Raw genomic sequence first — 24294 nt, forward strand, 5'->3', positions numbered from 1 at the left:
GAAATGGCATTGATATCAAAAAAGCAAAGGTTGCATTTCAGCTGGCACAAGAGCATTTGCTAAAAGTGCATTCTGAAATGCAAACTGCATTTCAGCTGCAGTTCGCTTAAGACCAGCAGAGTTCAATGGAGTCTAATCCCAGGTCTGTGTACCCAGGACTGCAACCTTAAATAATATGGTGACTTTTTGGACACAGTTTCAGTGATTTCATTTACATTTTAACTAGTAAGGCTCTACAGGATGCTTTCTTCTTGGGCGGGGGCGGGGTGTCTTAGGTATTTTTCTCCACTTTTTATTAACATTTTTGCATTACTAGCTAAAATCCATACATCTTATATAATAAAATAAAAATATTTAATAGCCAAGCTTTGAATAATGCTTGTGGGGTGAGGGACAGAGAGAATTGCCTTAGATTATAATAGAGGGGACAATCAAGGCATGAAATAAACCAGATCCCAGTAGTTATTAATACATCATTTACATACAGGTATCAGTTTCAAAAATGCACTTCGTATTGTTGGGGTTCACAACAGGCTAGTATAAAATGGCTGGTTTCCAAATTCCAAGGTCCTGCCTGGAGTTTATATTTAGAAGAAAAGTAGGAGACTTGTATAGTTTGTAAGTTACCTCAAGTAGAGAAGCAAGTTACTTTTCTTTTATGTTCCAGCGCTGCTTTGCATTAACCCCCAGGTCCTGTTTCCCTTTTAATGTTCAAGTGTTCTTGTGCACTGATATTTAAAACTCTTTATACACTCTTGCATGAAACCTGAAATTGTCTTCTAAAGATGGCACCAGTCCCTGCCATCTGTTAAAAGATTTACAGGTCAGCCAGCATAGTCCCTACAATCTCGCTGAAATGCATGGAGGCCACACCTCATCTCAGTAGAGGGCATGCAAAAAGCTTGTTTCTGAATCCACATCTCCGCTACCTTAAATGCCCTGGTCTTCATCAATCCCTTCTCATCTGAACAGCTGATGCAGCAAATAAAAGGCCCTGCTGAATGTTTAAGAGAAACCCAGCAGAAAAGAGATATTTTACTGCAAGGTGTTCTGGATTAGTATTTTATATATTATTTACCAACAAAGACTGATGTGTGTTTCTGGCCTGAAATTAGATCCAAGTCTCTATCTGTAAATCTTCATTCGAACAAAGTCCAGCTCCGAAAAAAATCAGCGAAATGGCATTTTGTTAACCAGCATTGCTAAAAAGAAGCCTTCTACTTCTGAACAATGCTTTGATGCGGTGAAAAATATCTGCCACTGATGTTTCAAGTAAAGGCTGGTTAGCAGGAGGCTGTAGATCAATAGGACACCTGCTAACTCGACTGAGCTATATAAGCCAATGCTTTGACTTGGAATAAGGAACCCTTCCATGTTTCTGACCTTCTAGGTACTTCTGGAGATATGAATTCTGCAGAGATTGCTCTCTGCCTGACCCATAATTCATAAACAGGCTTGTTTGGTGCCAGCAACTTTGAAACAAGACTGAATCTAGTCTGGAACACTTTACACCAATGTGGAAGAAAGTGGATATATAGAAAAATTGTAGCATGGATTAGCATTTAACCGCAACATGAAACTGCAGTTCTTACAATACAAAAGGGTTTATGTACGATTCAGCATCTTGCTAACAAAACACCCTCCCTCCGAACCCTGGAGTTTTTGATCTAAATCCTAGTGCCTTTAAGCTTTTGAGTTATTCTCGAAGGCTGTGCTGTTTTTGAGGCAGAGGCCTTCTACCTCTCCATGCCAAGGGATACCAACTACTTATTGGTAAAAGCAAACTTAAGCCAACTCACCTCTTGTGTCACTACAGCAGACAATGGTATTTTCACTTAATTCTATTTTCTAGATGGCGTAGTTGAAGCAGTGTTTAAACTCTTGAGGTGCTGAAGTAGAGTCATAGGATTCCGTAAGTGAGAATACAGGAGGGCTGCTGTAATAAATGACAGATTTGCAATTGTTCCTCCCCACCACACACCCCCCAAAACACAAATCTTTTCAGAAAACAGGCGAAGCTTCTTGCTTTTAAATTTGAAGTAGGCAGTTTTAAGAATTATTTCTGCCACCCAGTAATTCAAGGACGAGGATTCTCTCAGCCAGGGTAATTTAAAATCCATTATATCGCCACAGTAGTAAGTCACTTAGTCTGTACTTCTTATTTTTATCAGCTCTTTTCCCGTTCCTTACTGGGCTCTCCAAGTTCCCATGTAGAAGTAGTACTTCTGTCCTGCATAAATACAAAAAAAGGAGCGTGTGTTAAACACTCACATTTCCTTTAACACAAACCACTTCTAGAACTCAAATATGAATTGGAAAAGCCTCTACTCAGTCCTTTTCATGCTGTGAAGTAATGCTATATTGTTCAATAGGCCTGACTTCCAAAGTAGGCCCCACAGGACTGTAACTCTGGCTTCAAATGTGGGCATACGGGCTTGCTCTAGACCAGAGCATTCAAAACTGTGTTGCAACACATTAGTGTATTGGCTGCAGTGTGCAGGTGTGTCGCACAAACGCTCCCCATGCTCCTCCCGGGACTGGAAAGGGGTTTTGCTAGCAGAACTGAATTACTGTGTCACAAAACGATGCAAAACTGAATTACTGCGTCGTGAAACAGCTCTGCCCTAGACCAATGGGAGAGAACCTGTGGGGATTCCAGATGTTCTAACCCCAACCACCATGGCAAATGGGTCGGGGTGATGGGAGCTGCAGTCCAGCAAACAACTGCAGAGCCACAGGTTCCCTCGCCCTGCCCTAGACTCATCGCCATCTTTTCACAGGCTCACTTCATCTGCGATAATGGAATAGCAGTTACAATTCATGTTTCTAAGATGCTTCCCTGATGACGGCTGCAATCCTATGTACACTTTCCTGGGAGTAAGACCCAGTGAACACAATGGGACTTACTCATGAGTAAAAATATATAGGATTGTGCCATAAATCAGCAGCATGTTGACTTGCTAGCAGTTGTTAGTAGTAGCAGTAGTAGTACCCTGTCCATCTGACTGGGTTGCCCCAGCCACTCTGGGCAGCTTCCAACCTATATAAAAACATAACAAAACACTAAACCTTAAAAAGCTTCCTATACAGGGCTGTTTTCAGATGTCTGTTAAAGGTTATATAGTTACTCATCTCCTTGACATCTGATGGGAGGGCATTCCACAGGGAGGGTGCCACTACCAAGAAGGCCCTCTGCCTGATTCCTTGTACCTTCACTTTTCACAGTGAGGGAACCGCCAGAAGGCCCTCGTGCTGGATCTCCGTGTCCAGGCTGAACAATGGTGGGTGGAGATGCTCCTTCAGTTATACAGGACCAAGATTATTTTATTGAAATGGCTTAAGCTTTTCTGAGGCAGTGCTGCCACAGCGCCGACTAACAAGAATAAACCTAAACATTCGGTTTTTGGGTCCTCCTCCTCGGTTGTGAAACCAGGAGGACCTTGCTACAACTATCCTCTTCCTGTTTTACACCTGGTTTGTACCCTCAGCACGGCATGAGCAAGTCCACACGTAAGATTGGACCAAGTACACAAAGTTTTCGGCCAGATTTTTGGCCCCCAATCTGCCTTCGCTGGATTGCAACCCAGGTTGCTTTTGCCATCATCACAGCTCCCTCGCAGAAACCCAACTTACTCATAATAAATACCGTATGCAAAATAACAGAGCACTTTTGCACATTTATTTACTCTTCTAAAATCTACAAACATCCCCCCCAACATACTCCTTGCATGGCAGGTAAGAAAAACACAGCTAGTACCTATGGGGCAAGTAAACTTTGTGGAGCACTTTTTCCCAAAGCCAGCACCACTCCTCTGCCTTCACAATGCAACTACAGGAGTGCTTGAATATTTTAAAAATTTCCCAAGGGCTCTATAGAACAAAAGAGGCTCTTCAATGCTCAACAGCTGTTTCCACTGAGAACCGCTAAGGCAGCTACACAGGGCAGTAATAAGGACTTGCTGGCTTCAGCCAAACGTGACGACCATTCAAGTTTAAATCTACTGTTGCTCCTACTGTATTTTAACCATTTAGGGTGCCAGGGGGAAAGCTGCCTGTTCCAGAGGGCGGGGGGAGTGGGAAGAAGGGAGAAAAAATCACAATAAATCCCTATTCCTAAAACAACCCACAGAAGAGATATGCCACCAATGTTCAGCAAGGAGGATTTGAGCAGAGAAAGAGGCAAACCTTTATGTCGATGCCATATATGGCTAGATCTCGACGCAGGCTGTCACACGCTTGCAAGAGGGGCGCTCGGTCCTTCAACAGTTGCTGCCTTTCGGTTTTCTTTTGCAGCCGGGCTTCTTTCGACAGAGGGGCGCCATCTGCGGACACGCCCCCCGCAGCCTCGGGTGCAGCAAGGGCAAAATTGCGCACTTTGGTTCGGAAGCTCACCAGTTCATCTATCACATTGGAGAGCATGGCTGAATGTTCGTTTTCTGGAGCTACCTATAAATCAAAAACCCAAATTCAATCCCAACATGCAATACACTTACACAGGAAGCCAGCGGCATGTCCAGAACGGCACCAGGAGTACCCAGACATGTAATTTAACTGCATACATTTGTATTTAAAATAAGTTTTAAATAAGATACAAAATGGGCTGAATTATGCCTGTTTTGATTGCCATTTCTAAACAAATAATATTATTCTTGATTAAGGGGTATATATATCTTGTTAAAAAGTAAAACAAAACAGTGAAGGCCCTCTTCAAATGTAACAAAAAATCCTACAAGGAAAGCAACTAGTGCAGAACTTTCATCTAAGCCAGGATGACAGGTAATTTGTATGGGTGTGTATTTCACCCCATAAACCAGGTTTCCAGCTGTCCTCTGACTATAATTCCCATAATCCCTGACCACTGGTCCTGATAGGTAGTGATGATTTTATTTAAATGAATGTTTTTAATGGTTTGATTTTATTTAAATAAATGTTTTTACTTCCTGCTCCAAAAAAACAACACACATAACCAAGTAAAGCAATGTTAAACAAAGCACAATCACATTGCAGTAACTAAAACCAAATGGACACCAGGTGCTCGTCAACTACATCACAACTAAAATGAATACATTAAGAGACAGTTATCAGGACATTCAGAAAAGGAAAATACATCCTATTTAGTGTTTCTCATTTTCAGCCTTATTGTTTTTGGTTTCTAAGCCAAAGACTAACACGGTGCTTTGGAACTGTATCAATCCAGATAGATTTCAGAGGATCAGGTAGGAGAAAAATTTTAATTTTTTAAAAAGAAGAAGTCAACAACAAACTTGACTCTAAATCACCTAGGGACTGCCCTTTGTTAGGGTGAGTAACATATAAAAATTTATATGCACATAAAGATGGAATCAGCTGAAAACATGTTTTTTCGGAAGGACAAGGGACCAGGCACGCAGTTTGTCAAAAGCCTGGTTTTGTGACCCTACAACACCTGACCCTACAACACCTAACTATAGCTCCTCGGAGTCCTCTTGAATTCGATGGGGCTTACTCTCAGGTAAGTGGGGTGGTTTCCTACCTGTCTTTCCGCAAGGGTGATCCCAGTTGTGTGAAGGAATTCCATGATGTAGGAGAGAATGGCTCCAAACACAACAGCGCTCCTAGGCGATCCACTTTCCTGATTTCAAAACACACAAAAGAGCTGAGGTAACGATAACATCTCTCCGCTCACGGACAAAAGATGAAAGTGAACAATACTCTGCGGGAATCTATTTATCTGCTAGATTGCCTAAACCTCCTTTCCAAGAGCGAAGACTTCTTAACCGCAGTAACTAGCCATAGAGCAGCAGCAGAAGATGATTTTAGGAAAACAAAATGCCGCTCGTATGTAAGCCGGGCCGCACTTGTAAGGCCTAGGGGCAAAGTTCGGGACAGCAAGGCATTTCCTTGAAGCCACTCTCCCTCCTGCAGCTCTTGCTATGAGATTTTTTTCATGTACATTATCTAGGAAAAGCTCAGAAATAAATACCTTCCAAGGCTTCTTGGATAAGATGATAGGATAAGCTCAGGCAGTTGAGCATGAGACTCTGAATCTCAGTGTTGTGGGTTCGAGGTCCAAGTTAGGAGAAAAATTCCTGCATTGTAGCAGGTTGGACATAATAATAATAATAATAATAATAATAATAATAATAATAATAATAATGATTTTTATTTATACCCCGCCCTCCCCAGCCAAGGCCGGGCTCAGGGCGGCTAACAAGCAATACTAAAAACAAGTTGAATGAATACAACATAAAAACAAGATTAAAATACAACATTAAAACAATGAAACATTAAAATATTAAAATGTAGCCTCATCACAGGAGGAGAAAGGAAAAAGGAAAAAGAAAGAGGGGGAGGGGATCAAATTGGCTCCGAGTCAAAGGCCAGGCGGAACAACTCTGTCTTACAGGCCCTGCGGAAAGAAATCAGATCCTGCAGGGCCCTGGTCTCATGAGGCAGGGCGTTCCACCAGGCCGGAGCCAGTGTTGAAAAAGCCCTGGCTCTGGTTGAAGCCAATCTAACTTCCTTAGGGCCCGGGACCACTAGGGTGTTGCTATTTATGGACCTTGAGGCTCTCCATGGGACCCTGATAGCCCCTTCCAACTGTACAATTCTATGATTCCATCCAGTATTTTACATCTACATCTTTTGCCAAATTATGAGGTCATGGTTGTCATTAACAAAGAAAGCTACATTATCAGACTGTGTGAGCGTGTATGTATTATAAATAGGGCTGACTGTGTTCCATTATTCTGCAATGGAGGCATGGGGAGCACAGAGGGATAAATGTGGGGGTGAGGGAAGCCAGCACATGGAAGAACCAAGGGAGAAAGCCCCTTGCAAGTGATCAGTGCAGAGATTTAGCAAGAGTGATCCGTTCTTTCCCTTGTCCGGCACACTGGACGGCGAGAAAACAAGTGGGAAGAAAAGAATTGTGTTCCTCATCACTGACCTTTGCTCTTCTAACTGACTATCCTTAAGGGAATGTAGCTTTTGACCCATCCCAAAAAATGTTTTCCATCACCATATTATATTTCCATCTCCGCCGTATCAAGCAGTTGGTCCCTTACCTTTCTCGCCCTGATCTGGCCACAGTGATCCATGCGACGGTCACCTCCAGGCTTGATTATTGTAACTCACTCTATCCCGGGCTGCCCTTGAAGCTGACCCAGAAACTCCAGAGGGTGCAGAATGCTACAGCGAGGCTCCTCATGGGGTCTCAGCCTTGGGAGCATATTCACCCAGTGCTTTTCAAGCTGCACTGGCTCCCGGTGGAGTACAGGGTCAGGTTTAAGGTGCTGGTTTTGACCTTTAAAGCCCTATGCAGCCTAGGACCCTCATACCTACAGGACCACCTCTCCTGGTATGCCCCGCAGAGGACCTTAAGGTCCACAAATCACAACATTTTGGAGGTCCCAAGTCGCAAGGTGCTTAGATTGGTCTCAACTAGGGCCAGGGCCTTTTCAGTACTGGCCCCAACTTGGTGGAACACTCTGTCACAAGAGACTAGGGCCCTGCGGGACTTGACATGTTTCCCCAGGGCCTGCAAGACAGAGCTGTTCCGCCTGGCCTTTGGTTTGGATTCAGTCTGACCCTTATGTTTCCCGACCCTTATAGTTTTGATCTATGGGCTAACATTAAAATGAGGCTGCATTTTAAGTTGTATTTTAACCCGTATTTTAATAAACTGGTGTTTTGTGTGTGAGAGTGTCCCCCCCCCCCATTATGTTTTTATTGTAATTTTACTGGTGTTAGCCACCCTTAGCCCGGCTCCGGCTGGGGAGGGCAGGGTATAGGTAATTTTATTATTATTATTATTATTATTATTATTATTATTATTATTATTATTATTATTCTGCAGTTCTGTGCAACGGCACTAACACTGGGTTCAACATCTAGCATTGCCAAACTCAGCTCTCCATCTAAGTGCTCCACACACATTTCCAGCTTTTACTGTTGAAAAGGCCATGCACAAAACTGTGTGGAAGCCATACCTATTGAAACCACAGAAATTCAAGAGCATTTGAAGACTCCTATTTTGTTCAGCAGACAAACGGGGCTTCCCAGCTTTACTCGTCCATCTTTAGCAGTCAAAACACTAGTCTGTACACATTTGCACATTTTATAGAGGTTACAGAGGCCAGCTTTTCTCATTGCGGAGCCTGGCTAAACATAGTGAAGGATTTTTGTATTTTCAATGCTTGTGTGGTGAGTGGGGAGGATAAAATATCTGCAGAGAGTTTTACGATACAGCCTTGGTTACATAACAGATCTCAAGCAAGTCAAGATTTGGAGGGAAGCAACTTCGCCTTAGTGAAGATCATAATTCCAAGTAATCAATTTAACAGGGGGCAAAACATTAGGAAATAATAATAATGTCACAGATGATGGATTGCATGCAGGTATTCACTGAGCTAGAATCTATACTGCCAAGATTCAATACTTTTTAAAAAAAACCAAAACGCTGTGTTCTTTTGTTAACAGTTAACCATGTGTGTGTTTGTGCGCTGTACGTAGACAAAACTTTACTAACGCAATCAGATGGCTCACTAAAGTGGCTTACAGAAAAGGCACTTTAAAAACAGTAAGCATGGAACTACAGAGGTACCTCGGGTTACGTACTTAATTCGTTCCGGAGGTCCGTTCTTAACCTGAAACTGTTCTTAACCTGAAGCACCACTTTAGCTAATGGGGCCTCCTGCTGCCGCCGTGCCACCACTGCACGATTTCTGTTCTCGTCCTGAAGCAAAGTTCTTAACCCGAGGTACTATTTCTGGATTAGCGGAGTCTGTAACCTGAAGCGTCTGTAACCCGAGGTACCACTGTAAAGAGTTCAGTGCTCCAGAAGTAGTGGCCATTTAGGACTTTACCCATTAGACTCAAAATGAGAAGGGTATCAAGCAAGTAGGAAGCAGGCAGTTTCTCCCAAAATACACACACACACACACACACACACACACACACACACACACACGGATTTCAACATTTTGCCTTGGGCAGAGTATTCAACACTCCCTGAATATCTGGTGCCGTTTAATAACTAACTCACCAATTCTAGACATTAATGGGCATAAAGATAGGCTTAAAAGTTGACCGACCAAAAAGCATTTGCTTGTAGTTTCTTCCATGATGAGGCCCCAAAGTGCTCTGCACAAGCAGGGCAGCACTTCTGCCTGTTCAAGTTTGCCTTCCCAACACAATACATAAATCCCCGATCTTCCTACAGCCTCTCTGGCAATTACATGCCATTCTGGAGGAAAACTTTTTTGTGTGTAAATATAATCCTAGCGCCATACTAACAGTGGTCACTGTGCCTCATCATCTTGCCCCCATATATTAGCAACATGTTGCTCTGTCTGTAAGCAAACCAACAGGGATGAGCTGTCTATGGTGGCTTGGAGCAAGACTCCTCCTGGTTCTTCTGCAGCAAAGCCCACCACTAGTGACCAATAGGGGACAACTCTGACTTCCAAATTCAGTATCACTCTGCTCCACCTGGATACTATGTCCGTCACGCTGACACCAGTGCTATTTTTCTAGAAAAAGAGGTGCCAGGACTCACCATGAATACCTGCCTTGTTCTCTTATAATGGAAATGGCGCCCACCTGAGAGGTGCCAGAAATGAGTTCCGGCGAGTTCCAGCTGGAAAAAAGCCCTGGTGCCAGTCAGTTCACACCTGAAAATCTCCACCACTACAACTGTGCTGGAAGCTATTTTTCTTTTAAATTTGCAACAAGCCAACATTTGGGCAAGAAAAGGGGAAAGAACAGAATAAACTCAGGAAAACAACAGTTTCTACAAAAGATCACCTGGGTACTCCTCCGTGTCTGTCTGTCTCTGTCTGTCTGTCTGTCTGTCTGTCTGTCTGTCTGTCTGTCTGTCTGTCTCTCTCTCTCTCTCTCTCTCTCTCTCTCTCTCTCTCATATAAATACAGTCATACCCTGGAAGTCGAACAGAATCTGTTCCGGAAGTCTGTTCAACTTCCAAAACGTTCAAAAACCAAATCATGGCTTCTGATTGGCTGCAGGAAGCTCCTGCAGCCAATCGGAAGACACGGAAGCCCCGTCAGACGTTTGGCTTCCAAAAATAGTTCACAAAGTAAAACAGTCACTTCCGGGTTTGCAACATTCAGGAGCCAAAACGTTCGGGAACTAAGCTGTTCGAAAACCAAGGTACAGCTGTAAATACATAACTGAACGGTGTGATTAGTGAAGAAAAAAGGCTCGTGTAAAAGTTCTTCAGCTGCCTAAGAATACCAAGTAGCAAGAAGGAAATAAAACTTTTGGTGCTCTGAAACACAGCAAAAGAGGTTTCTGATCCTAGAAATGCAGTTTGTATAAATGCCTGTCTTGGGATGTGGCAGAGGGTTGGGGAGAGAATCATTTGTCTTTATTTTTCCTTGCAAGTTTCGCCTAGGAAAATGATAAAACCAACCTGTCAGTACAGAACTGTTTAGACAATGGTTGGTTTCTGATCTTCGTCTCCTAACAGGTTACCTTAGTGACGGCCTTCAGCTGCCTGTTGCCATGGTGAATGAGGTCCATAATTGCACCAATAGCCCTGGGGGTGTCAAAGTCATCGGCACACGCAGACTTCACCGCTGCTTTGGTGTTGGCTAGCCTTGGAGAAGGGGAAAAAATTAAGATAACGGAAGTGTTGTTTTTTTAGAAAAGCCCCAGATGTAAACCGACTGGCTAGTTAAAATGCACTTTTGGCAGGATGTATCCCAGGTTAAGTAGTTTGACCAACAATTTCATCAGGAGGCGGCCAAGTTCCTGCTCCAACTCTTCCATGGGGAGCAAAAGTGCTTCACACAAGCTGGATCAAGTGCCATTGGTAAATCACTATTAAAGGAGGACGGATACCTTTCTTACAACAAAAGGGACAAATGAATGGGAGATTACAAGACTTCCTGCTGCCTGTTACCTCTCTGCAGCCCATCTTCCAGGCACACTGTACGTGCGTTTAGGACAGATAAAGGTTCTGGAACTAGCAAAACTGACGGATATAATAAGGAGAAAATCCAAAACTATGGCTATGAAGCAATGGGAGTTCTTAAATGATTATTTACAAAGCCAGGGCCCGACTACAAAAATCTGGTTGTGTTTAGAATAATCTTATGTGTAATATAAAAAATACAAAGTGAGACATTAAGGAAATCCAAAGGGAAAATATGAAGAACAGAGGATCTGACGAACGGATTATTAAAAATGCATAAGGCAAACGGTGGAAGTCTTTTAAAAAAAACCACACACTTTATTTAAGGTAGATAAGGACAAGATGAAATTATACAATATAAATATAGATGGGAAACGGCTATGTATAGTGAATACTTATCTCCTTTAAAAAAAAATTCACCTATGATCTTTTTCTTTTACTTCGTTATTTTTTCTTTGTTCTTTTTTTCTTTTTTCTGATATCTTATCTTTCATTTCACTCCTTTATTGTGAATAGCATTTTATAGAGGTATAAATAACTGTAAATATGAAAAGAGACAAAGTATTCTCTAATTTTTTCCCTTGGTTATATGTATTTTCTTTTTCTTTTGTATTTTCTTTTGTTGTAAATACGTATGTTTTCTAATTTGTACTTAATAAAAATTATTATTTAAAAAAAAAAAAGGACAGATAAAGGTTCTGAAAACGTTTCTGCAGCCATCACGTCTAGTGGTGGCCCTGAAATATGCCATTTCTATACCAAAGGTGTGCATCAACAGGGAAGAAAAATCCGAATGGCTACAGCTGTCACCAACCAATGGCAGGGGCTTGCTGGGCAATATTCTGCCACATAACTGATGCTCTATGAAAAGCCCGCTTGAACAAACTCCCTTCTGCTAATCATTGTTACGTTTTCACTGCATTATTTGAGTGGAGAACGTTAGCATTAATATGTGGGTGTTCAGAGTTCCGGATGATCTTTGTGAATGTATAGGTTTAAACGTACACTAACATTCTAGTCATTTTAAGACAGCCATTGCTGGACTTCCGGTTTGCTGCGAGGAGAGAAGGAAGCCAGTGCCGCTATCGCAGCAACCCGGCTGCTGCTTTTGGGAGTTTTGGGGTAGCTCAGAGACAACAAGCACCCCAAAGAAAGTCCTGGGGACGGCCAGGACATTACGGGGTCCTGCAGTGACCAAAGCAAGCTCCCAACGGGCCCACTCAGTTCCGTTAGGAGCCGGGCCATCCCGGCGGTCGAGCCGCAGTCACTGGGCTCTAACGCACTCCAGCAGCAGGCTGCCTCATTATTCCTCTCTCAGGAATTTGGCCGGCATGCATGTCTTTGGTATGGGGAAGCTAAAATCTGAAAGAGTTTTATGAACCACATTCTCAGGAAGAATTTGCAGAGAGTCTGGGAGAAATATAAAAATCTGCTAGAAAGGAAAACACACCTTTATGGTAATCACCCATCGGAGCAATTACAATTAAGAGAGTTAATATGGATAGACAATGGGAATTGCTGGACTTTGCAGAACCCAGACTGAAACCTATGGAGAAGTTAAGAAGCCATGTTACGCGTTGGTTACAATACCACCAGATATATGATACGTTTAAAGTAGATTATTATTTTTTAAGGGTTTTCAGACCAAAGCTCACAATTTGAAAAAGAATGGTTACAAAATATGGATAAACATTTGTCTAAAATGTATAATTTCTTATTAGAATGGAAAACAAATGACAAGCTAGTTACAGCATCAATGACGCATGGGGCAATAGATATAGGACACAATATAGACCTAAACCTCTGGGAAAAACTTTGGAAAAGTGATCTGAAATTTCCTGCGTGTTGTTCTCTGAAAGAGAACTATTTAAAAATAATCCACAGATGGTACCTAACTCCCAGTAGGTTGACTAAGATGTATAAAGCAGAATCAGCTATGTGTTGGAAATGTAAAGAAGTAGAAGGAACCTTTTTCCATGTGTGGTGAAGTACAGTAATATTGGGAAAAGAATTATAACAGGCATCGGCCCTCCAGGTGTTTTGGGACTACAACTCCCATCATCCCTAGCTAACAGGACCAGTGGTCAGGGATGATGGGAACTGTAGTCTCAAAATATCTGGAGGGCCAAGTTTGCCTATGCCTGAATTATAATGAGCTGAAAAAAATGTTTAAATTTACCTTCCCAAAAAAAACAGAGTCCTTTTTGTTGGGAATAACCCAGACACAAATTCCCAGGTCCCGGAAAAGTTTATTTATGTATGCAACAACAGCGGCCCGTGTTTTGTTGGCCCAGAAATGGAAAGTGAGTGAGGTTCCTTGAAAAAGAGGATTGGCAACTTAAGATGTTAGAATATGCAGAACTTGCAGGTTTAACTCACAGAATAAGAGAGCAAGAAGAACGTATATTTAGAGAAGAGTGGAAAATATTTATTGAATATATGGAAAATAATTGTACACAGCTCAAAATGCTGGCGGCATTAAAATAAATGCAATGGAAGGAGAAGAAGGGAAGTCATTGGATGTTTCAAAGTTTGAATTTTTAAAAAAATTGATATGTAGAAAAATGAAAACACTCTCTCTCTCTCTCTCTCTCTCTATCTATCTATCTATCTATCTATAAAGACAGCCATACCTGCGGCTGTATCATTGGATCCCACCAAAACTGAGAATGAAGCCCGGTTGATACTCCTAATCTCCACAAACATGGCTACTGCAAGTGGCCAGAGTAGAAATGCAATTCCTAGCATCCAATTCATTAAAATTTGGAAGGCATTAGCATTATTGAAGATAATATATGTTATTAAACTTGGGGAAGGAAGATCTATAAATCTGTTTCTTGAGGAATAGGAAAGATTTATGTGTTATTGGAAAAGAAATTACGAAGCGTCAGAAGCTGGTGTTCAGAGAATATGGCTCTTTTCGCTAATACAACTGAATAGATTTTGATTCATGACCATATAATCAATCAATAGAAGAAATATGCGACAGCCTTGCGTTGTGCCTGGACTCTCTTTAAAACTATTAAAAGAGAAAAGTGAACAGGGTATGCTAATTAATCAAAGCAAAGACAACTCAAGGAAGGCTAAACTACAAAATAGAAGGGGTCAAAATACACACACAGCTGGGAGGAAAAAACAATACTGTACTCTGGAAGCAAAAAAAACCTAACATGCCGGGAACAGGATGAGTTAAAACCTCTTTCTCTGGTGTGCTTGTCATTTTTACTTGCAGGGATTATTTTCTCACTTCGTTTATAGGGAAAGCATATAAAGGCACTTGTTGTGTACCAGCTGAAATGGTAACTTCTCAGGATTTTATCACATACCAGGCCAATAACACACAACACAACAGGCCTTCACACTCACCTCTCCCACAGTAGATCTTCTCTAACGGCTTCACACAAAAGTTGTCCTTTCATGTAGGCATGTGTACTGCTCACAAAAGAACAGATTGTCTGAAGAACGTTCTTTGCATCATTCATGCTGTCATCACTGTATTCAACAGCTAGGAAAATAAATTCAGCTTTATGTTGTTCCATCAAAGCATCAGCATTATTATATAAACAGAGAACAATGGTTATGCTACTATTAAAAACTATTAATCTCACGTGGCTCAGGTGTGGGGATGGATTTAACGGCCCCCTCACTCTTCCTACCACCAGCCAACACAGGGCTACATCTGAAAATTGATTTGACGTTCAAGAGTACAGACAAAAAAAACCCCTCACCCCCCAAAATCATAGCACTCTCAAAAAAAAAATCCCCAACCCAAAAGATATGCCTTGTAAGTGTGCACACAAAGCATACACCTAATTATGACTTTATGGATAGTCCATCTCTACTCAAAGGAGTTTTCCTTACATGATCTGTATCCACTCCGTAAGCAAAACATCCTAAACTGATCAGGTGAGAACTTCTTCAGGAAATCCTAAAGACAAGTGAAAAAGAAATACACATTAAGCTCTAGTGCTCCTTATAAATAACAGTTATAAGTGGGTCATAAAGGACATCACCAGTAATGGAAAATAGTCTCCATGACAGAATCCGACATGCTGCAAAATCCCAGATTGCATGTTAGTGGTCAGAGTGTTGGGCTAGGACTTAGAAGACCACAGCGTCTCAGGCTGACCTACCTTGCAGAGTTGTGAGGATGGAGGAGGAGGCAGGCCACCTTCAGCAACTTTGAGGAAAGGTGTGATAGAAAGGAAATCATCATCATGATCATCATTCAGCCTTCAATACTCACATGAATTAAATTTTTGCGTACAGGGCTGGGATTGCACGTTTGGGACAGACCTTCCAGTTTACAACAGGAAGAACTTCGTTAACAAACACAATCCCAAGTCCTTCCACACACCTCAAAGCTCCCGACCCTCTGCTATTATATACCTCATAAAGAGGATTATATCAAGGCAGATAGCGATGCCTGTTTCCACGAGCACTGATTGCGGCAGAATCTGACAAGGAATTTTGAGTTTTCATTTAAAGTGGGAAAACCCAGTGGCATGCATATTTGTGGTATGACAAGGTTAAAGCACATAAAAGTTTTAAAAATCATATTGTCAGAAAAGCACTATTAAATGTCTGGGACAGATATAAAGACTTGCTGGAAAATAAGACTCCAAGGTGGCTGTCGCCAATGGAAGCTAAGGCAGTTAAAAAGTTAAATATGGAGTCCAAGTGGCCAAGATACTGGGAAATTTTGGAAAAGGAAGGGGACAAATTGAGATTGCAGAGTTTTGAGAAATTAAAAGGGAAGGTGAGAGACTGGTTCCACTATCATCAAATAAATGAAGCGTTTAAACTGGACAGTAAAATTGGCTTCCAGGTGGAAAAATCAAAACTGGAGACAGAACTGTTAGAACCCAGTACTAAGAATTTGTCCAAAATGTACAATCTGCTGCTGAAATGGAATACACAAGATGAAACGGTTAAATCGGTTATGATTAAATGGGCTCAGGACATTGGTCATAATATCTTGTTTGCTGATTGGGAAAAGTTGTGGACCACCGGGATAAAATTTACGGCATGTAATGCCTTAAGAGAAAACATTATGAAAATGATATATAGGTGGTACATAACCCCAGTCAAGCTTGCAAAGATTTACCATGTGCCTGACAACAAATGTTGGAAATGTAAAGAAATTGAAGGTACATTTTTTCATCTTTGGTGGACTTGCCCGAAGATTAAGGCATTCTGGGAAATGATCTATAATGAACTTAAAAAGGTATTTAAATATACTTTCCCCAAGAAACCAGAGGCCTTTCTCTTGGGTATTGTCGGCCAAGGGGTGTTAAAGACGGATATAACTTTCTTTATGTATGCTACAACAGCAGCTAGAATACTCATTGCGAAGTACTGGAAGACGCAAGAACTACCCACACTGGAAGAATGGCAGTTGAAGGTGATAGACTATATGGGCTTGGCAGAAATGACGAGCAGAATCCGAAACCAGGGAAGAGAAGCAGCGCAAGAAGAATGGAAAAAATTCAAGGACTATTTAAAGAAATATTACAAAGTTAATGAAAGTTAGAATGATGTTGGACTGGAAAGTAAATGGTTACTATTAGTAATGGTTAAGACAAGGAAAATAAGGAAGAATAGTCTAAATTTAAATTAAAATAAGGGAAGATTTGCTGAACAATCGATAAGAATTTGGAATACAGAAAGGGGAGGCATGAGGAAGTCGGGGAAGATAGGATATGAAATTAGGATATGAAATGATACATGTTTTTTGTTTTGTTTTTGTTCTTGTATGTTTATGTTTGTTGTATTGTGTTTATATGGAAAAATAAAAATATTTAAAAAAAAAAAAAATAAAGTGGGAAAACCCAAGCTTCTAGTTCTCACTGCTGCAGAAGTGTCAGAATGCACAGAAACACAGGGCTGCAAATGGGCCCCATGTCCGGGGATGGAATTTAGGCACCTGCATGAACTACAGTCACTTCCTTCTGGCTATGCACCTCCTAGTTACTGCCTGCTAAACTTCCTCCTAGTACCCATTAGTATTTCACAAAATTAAAAATGTAACCCAAATTTTCCAAAAACACAAAGAGCAGGTTCAGAATAAAGTGAATTTTGTGTGTGTATCTAAACACATGACATATATCTGCATCATTTTACAGTCTGAGTGAAATATCTGAGTTTGGCTTCCTAGATATAAGAAACGCAGATACTCTCTCTGCTCAATATTAGAAGCACTATTTTTATGTCCTGTCTTCTGAGCAGGACACGGAACAATATAATAAACTGTTAGCAACTTAAACTAAACTCGGGGTGAGAGTATCAGGAAGGAAGACTCAAAAGAACAAGCACAGCTTGACAGACACTATTCAACTTGAGTCCAGAAAGAGAGGGAAACGACGCCTGACTAGTCCTTTGGAATCTGTTCATTCCTAAATGTGAAGGGAGACAAAAGGAAAGCAGACAATACTGCAGATTTTCAGGGGGGATTTTTCCACACAAGAGTTTTCTCATGAATAAACAAGAGGAAGTCTGGGTCAGTGGACTGAAACTCACCTTAAGGAGTTTATTTTTTATTTTAAGATAAGTGAAGAAAAATTACCCATCAATCACAATGCTAACTAGCCCTTCCAAAAGATTCCCCCAGTTACAATATTTGCGAAAGACATGAAAAAGAATCCACAAACAAAATGTCGCCTTTGCGTTCCAAAGAATTTATCACGATGTCCTCTTCCCAATAACATGCAGGCATTTTTAAAGCTAGCATGGTGGACAAGATGCTAGCCTTGGGCCATGCTGGCTGAGGCTGAAGAAGCTGAAGTCTAACTACATCTGGAAAACCATGCATTTTCCCACCTCTGCTTTACACTTCCTACCGCTTGTTTACTCAAGACAGCAGGCCTGTTATGTTTAGTGAAGCTTACTACCAGGTAAGCTTGCAGCCTTGGGCTGCTATCCTGAACACAGTTGGACTCACTGCATTGGATGGCGCTACACTGGACCTCAAAAATGTTGCGAGGACAAAATAAGGGAAAACGATGGCCTCCTCTGAGCAAGAGCTGGATATAAATGTTGTTAGACTCAACTCCCACCAGGCCCAGAATCCCATGGTCCAGCAACTAGGGCCCAATGATCCTCACCAATCCCTATAACAAGTTAACACTACATTTTAAAAAGCCTGTTAAACAGAACATTTTGATGTGGTGTGAAGAATCATGGATACTGTAGAATAACCTCAAGGAGGTCCCCAAGGATTCCTTGGAGGATGAGTGCAATACAACTACAATAGATACACAGAGCCGTGTTCTCCTTGATACCTGTTTAATCCTCTGCCATCTCTGCTTAGACATAAATTCATGAATCAAAGGTAAAGGTAAAGGACCCCTGGACAGTTAAGTCCAGTCAAAGGCGACTATGGGGTTGTGGCACTCATCTTGCTTTTAGGCCGAGGGAGCTGGCGTTCGTCCATAGACACCTTTCCAGATCATGTGGCCAGCATGACTAAACCACTTCTGGCGCAATGGAACACCTGACGGAAACCAGAGCGCATGGAAACGCCGTTTACCTTCCCATGCTTTCGAACTGCAAGGTTGGCAGGAGCTGGGACAGAGCAACGGGAGCTCACTGCATCGCTGGGATTCGAACTGCCAACCTTCTGATCGGCAAGCTCAAGAGGCTCAGTGGTTTAGGCCACAACGCCACCTTTGTCCCTCTCATGAACCAATGAAGCTAAAGCAAGTGCAGAGTCAGAAGTAGAGCTGGGCGATGTCCAGAGCTGGTTTGAATTTCATATCATGATACTGTTTTCATAATTTTTGACTTGGCAATAGTGTGTGTGCGCGTGCGCGCTATGCAAAATTCACAATGCGGGGAAAACTGTGAAGGCAGCCAATGTCTCTACTTAACTCCATCCTCATTTCAGACATCCTAATATCATAATGCTTAGCTGGTGATATATCACGATGATGAAAACCAGATATGGCCCAGCCCTAGTTAGAAGATGGGAATGCTCTTCTGTACTGAGCCTGCAATCCTAAATACACTTGCCTGGGACCAAGTCCTCTTGAACGCTATAGGACTTGTGCCCAAGTAGACATGCCCAGGGTGGCACAGGTAATCTCGAATATGAGCTGGGCCAGGCCTCAAGCATTCCTCCATCCCACCCTCTGATCTTAAGAGCTCCTTCTTCAAGTTTCTTCCTGTACAGGCCAAATCCACTGAGAGGAGCTTGATTTAAAAAAAACCCAAAAAACACATTCCCAGCGGTGGCAACTGTTCAGAGGATTCAAGTTAAATGGAAGTGTGTGCCAGTTTACAATACCTTAATGGTAATGTAGTTTTTCAGTGATTTTGACATTTTCTCACTCCCTTTAACATGCAGGTGTCCTGGAACGACAAAAGCAAGATGACTTTGCTTTATTTTCTGAGCAGAGTTTTTTTAAAAAGACAAAAACAAGGTTAAATTATTTTTCAGAATAGCAGGAGCTAAAAACAGTAGACCAGAGTCTATTTCACTCAGTTTGTTGTTCTATATTAAGGAACAGAGAGGAACAAGAATTTTTAAAAATATTAAAAACAGTGCTGCTATTTCTGTAACTGATTTGGTCATGTGCCTTGTAACTGCTTTAGGTTTAAATAGTTTGCAGCTAAATAGTTTTCCAGATATTGAAGCAAGCAGGGTGTAATATTCAACTAAGTAAGCCCATTATTATTACTCAGTGCTAGGAGGAAAGGCCAATATTTTCATTTTCGTTCCCTATTACAGTAACTAAAATATTCCCAAACACAACTAGCCCTTTAATTTGCAGCACCACAGATCAAAATCGCCCACCCCCAGGAAATTCTTCAACTAAAAAATTAAGGAACAATCCCAGGACCCTATCCCAACAGAAACAAATGGGCTGAGACATATGGGCTTTGTTTCATTTGCTATACACGGAGCATTCATAAAACTGGGCCCAATTTTATGGAACCTCCTTCCAGCTGAGGTAACACAGTCCACCTACCCCTGACCCCAAAACCTACCAAAGACTTTTAATCCAGCAGGCATTGTAACTTAAGCTTGATTTAATAGTTTTAACCAATTTTCACCTGTTCGGTATTATATCTTCTGTATACCACGTAGGGACTATTGTAACCAAGTGGTATATACTGTATTTTTCGCTCCACAGGACGCACTTTTTCCCTCTTAAAATCTAAGGGGGAAAGTCTGTGCATCCTATGGAGTGAATGCAGGGGGAGACAGGCAGGAAAAGCCCCCAAGAGCGGCTCTTGCGGGCTTTTCCCCAGGAGGGAGAAGGGACTGACGCGGCCAGTCAGTCCCTTCTCCCTCCTCGTAGAAAAGCCCACAGGAGCCATGCGCTCCTTAAAGGGTGCTCGGCTCCTGTGGGCTTTTGCAGGAGGTGGGGGAATTCCCATAGCTACGCGCAGCCTCTCCAGCCGGGAGAGGCTGCGCAAGGCTAAAGAAGCCAAGGCAGCGAGCGCGATCCATCCCGCTCACTGCCTTGGTTTCTTTAGCCACGCTTCTTTAGCCACGCTGGTGAGGTTTAGCTCCCGGCTGGAGAGGTTGCGCGGCTATGGCAGAAGCCAAGACAGCCAGCGGGATGGATCCTGCTCGCTGTCTTGGCTTCTTTGCTCTTTTGGGGCTGGGGAATAATATTTTTTTTCTTGATTTCCCCCTCTAAAAACTAGGTGCGTCTGGTGGTCCGGTGCGTCCTATAGAGCGAAAAATACGGTAAGCGGTTTAAACAAATCAATAATATTATATAAGCAAAGTGCCACTTTCAAGCCCAAGATGGTTTCCAAGGACCATTTTACCTCATTCTTTTCTGAGAAAAGGCAGAAACAGAAGGAAACCCTATCCATGGACAATACTTTGCAACAACCGCACAGCATGACTCCACTGGGACCTGTATGTGGCAGGAAGTCGCGAATGACCACAGCACCACAGCATGTGTGCGGGCATCGTGTGTGACAATCTGCACACGGCTTTCACACAATTTCTACATAGAAGTGTGCTAGAAACATATACTGTGTGAAGTGATTCTTAGGTTTTGTTGTGCACCATTGTACTGTTAAACACACACACACACACACACGAGAGAGAGAGAGGGAGAGAGAGTTGTGCATTTTCTCCACCAGCTCCTTCTACAAATATTTCAAGAGAGGCAAGCAGTCTTGAATAGAGTCCCATTAATGAGCTTGCCCAAACTCTACAATCTGTTAAGGAACACTGACAAATTATTTTCAGAAACTCAATAATAATTGCCTATGAATAATTCACATTAAGTTATGGGAAGAAGAAGAAGAGGAAGAAATCAGTTAATGAATGCAACATGCTGGCTTTCACAATAGCGCCACTGAAAGGTAGAGATAAGTAAATTAATCAGATACAGGTAATCTGAACACCCAAATAGCACTCTACATCATTCGAAGCATGCACGTGTAAGAAAGTAATTTTTAAAAGCAAAGTTTTAAACATAATTGATTATCTCTAGTAGAAAAATTCAGAATCTTCCAGCATTTTGATTTACAATATTAAGTAGGCTGTTGCATCCTAAATATATATGCAGTGGTACCTCTAGTTATGAACTTAATTCATTCCAGAGGTCTGTTCTTAACCTGAAACTGTTCTTAACTAGAGGCGTGCATTCACTAATGGGGCCTCTTGCTGCCACTGCACCGCTGGCACACGATTTCTGTTCTCATCCTGGAGCCAAGTTCTCAACTCAAGGTAACTCTTCCAGGTTAGCGGAATTTGTAGCCTGACGCGTTTGTAACCTGAGGCATTTGTAACTCGAGGTACCACTGTATATATATTATAGGAACAGGGAAAACCATTAATCAGAAATAATGACTTAACTCTGCAAAAAGAGTAAAAATGGTTTGAACCAGGCTGACTGCTTGTTGAAATTTCACCATTTGGGTATTTATTTGTTTCATACTGTTACAAGAAAAGGTAGTACTGAGATACTTAAAAGAAGCTAAATCTGCCCTCGCATCAACAGGCTTAAAATAAACCAATGCCTAAGACACATTCACAAATAAAGACACACATGAGGCAACTCTTTTTCAGAAGGGCTTGCCTTACTCACGTCAATTCATGTGCACATTTTATGAGACAACTATTCTCCTTACTTTTCCCACTCCAAGAAGAGATGTGATGTGAAAATATCCCAGAATGCTCCTTCCTAACATTTGTGGTAGGACAAAGGCACCTTGGGCCCTGATCTGGTAACGTCCACATGAACAAGGACAGGGATATGTAATTCCCCTTACAGAAGACACCATGCTCCCTCTCTCCCTTCCACTCCCCTCAGAGGGCCAAATCAAATGTCATGTGCCCCACCCGAAGGCTGCTGAAGAGGAGGAGAGCTTCACACAGGAGGGCACAACAGCCTCCATCTTGAAAACCACAAATGGAGTTGTCCTCTTTCTTCTCCCCACCACCCACAGCTTCCAAAAGGGCTATCCAGAGGGTTGGGGAACTTTCCTGAGCAATGTGGGAAAGAGCATAGGGGAGCAGCACTGAAAAGGTGACCCAAAATCAGGCAGAGGAACTTGTAGCTCCATTCATACAAGGTTCCTCTTCAAGATTTTGGGTAAGTTCCCACAACCACCAACAGCTCACCTCCTATCCCACACTGTTCGCTTGGGTCCCCCAACTCCAAAGAGGCATTAATGGGGCTATAGAGGGAGGTTCAAGGGTACCATTGAGAGGGTCTGTTGTTGCAGCTCCCCGATAGTAGAATCCTCTCCCCAGTGAAGTCCACATAGTGCCATCATTAACTTCTCTCTTTTTCCAGGCAGCTGGTGGCTGATGGTGATTTTGCTATTTCTTGATATTACTTTGCTGCTGAAGATCTGCTGCTGTTTTATTGGGTCTGTTCTATGGGTTATTGTATGCCTTTAATAATAATAATAATAATAATAATAATAATAATAATAATAATAATAATTATTATTATTATTATTATTATTATTATTATTATTATTATTTGTACCCCGCCCATCTGGCTGGGTTTCCCCAGCCACTCTGGGCGGCTTCCACAGAAACCAAAAATACACTAAAATCCCACATTAAAAACTTCCCTGAACAGGGCTGCCTTAAGATGTCTTCTGAATGTCAGGTAGTTGTTTATCTCTTTGACATCTGATGGGAGGACATTCCACAGGGTGGGCGCCACTACCGAGAAGGCCCCCTGCCTGGTTCCCTGTAGCTTTGCTTCTCGCAATGAGGGAACCGCCAGAAGGCCCTCGGTGCTGGACCTCAGTGTCCGGGCAGAACGATGGGGGTGGAGACGCTCCTTCAGGTATACTGGGCCGAGGCCGTTTAGGGCTTTAATATGTAACATACACAAATTGTTCTTCTGATTTGCTTTATGATCTTAAAATTTTGGAAGTTTGGAGACTCCTTATGTTGCAACTAATAAATGGAATTAAAATCCTTATTCACAGATCACAGGATCCAAGTTCATATTTGTACTGAGCTCGGTCTGTGAGTCAATCCAATTGCACAGGCCACTTCTATGCTGCCACAGCTGATCCCTAGTAGGAAGATGGCTTGGAGAGGCTCCAAAATATTGTGCTGACTCATTCAGAAAAGCCCAACATAAACTTACACACACCCCATATTGCAGAGTAGTGCAATACACAAGTAACTTCTGTAGTCTCAATATGCAAACTGTGTTTGTCAGGCACTGAGAGGTAACAGAAGAACAGATAAAGAGAATCAAAATTAAGTTACGACATGCGGTAATTATGTTCATTAAATGTTACCTTTAAAAACTTGATTTTGTCCGGATCGGCGTAACTGAATGAAATGGAATGCTAGGGACGTCAAAAGCAAAAAAGGGTTTATTTAAGCACTTACCAGAGTGTAGAAAATAATTTCCCCATTGTTCACACTGATGATAAACTTCACACTGAGCAATTTCGTTTTCGTGATGAGGAAATGCAAGATCGATTCCACCAGTGTGGATATCCAAATGTCCTCCAAACACCAGACTACAACAAAAGCAATCAATGAGTGGGAGTTGGGGGGGGGGGAGGAGAAAAAAGACAAAAAGACAGAGAAATACATTCCTGTTACAGTTCAGTAAAGAGAAGAATTGGGAGCCAGCTCTGGAATTTATTCAAACCACGGCATCAGCTTAAGTTTATCATACAAGGAATCATCTATATATAGGTTTTCTATTAGCCAAATGAAGTGTGTGTGTGTGTGTCATATTCTTTGATTTATTTTTTTCAGAAGCGCTGAAAAAAAGCACTGTATTTGTGTTCAATCCACAGGAGCAGATCAATAATGGCACTTTACCAATCTGTTCCGATCTCACTCCAAATAAGCAGAAAGATTTTTTAAAACATTACAAGGCAAAGCCAGTTTAAGAGGAGCACCTTGCAAAGTGTGTTTTTCC

The 24294-nt window shown here is 41.9% G+C and overlaps 1 protein-coding gene across 3 annotated transcripts in view; it reads right to left on the bottom strand.

The window, feature by feature from the left end:
* The window catches only part of CARS2 (cysteinyl-tRNA synthetase 2, mitochondrial), a 43871-nt gene that overhangs the window by 10652 nt on the left and 8925 nt on the right, over positions 1–24294 (bottom strand). The window contains exons 8-16 of one of the 3 annotated variants that reach the window (XR_014547229.1): positions 23751–23884; positions 19200–19264; positions 14777–14843; positions 14282–14420; positions 10474–10597; positions 5513–5611; positions 4186–4446; positions 1800–2230; positions 340–766 (exon numbers count right to left, since the gene is read on the bottom strand). Coding sequence is in view for 1 of the 3 variants with exons in the window: in XM_083610715.1 (XP_083466841.1) it covers positions 2168–2230; positions 4186–4446; positions 5513–5611; positions 10474–10597; positions 14282–14420; positions 14777–14843; positions 19200–19264; positions 23751–23884 (952 nt within the window). In the remaining 2 variants the exon portion in view is untranslated. Of the gene's footprint in view, positions 1–339; positions 2231–4185; positions 4447–5512; positions 5612–10473; positions 10598–14281; positions 14421–14776; positions 14844–19199; positions 19265–23750; positions 23885–24294 lie in introns of those variants that run through there. The other 2 variants (XR_014547228.1, XM_083610715.1) reach the window with 2 other exon arrangements.

This window comes from Podarcis filfolensis (genome assembly GCF_964270895.1).
Source record: "Podarcis filfolensis genome assembly, chromosome: 4".
NCBI lineage: Eukaryota > Metazoa > Chordata > Lepidosauria > Squamata > Lacertidae > Podarcis > Podarcis filfolensis.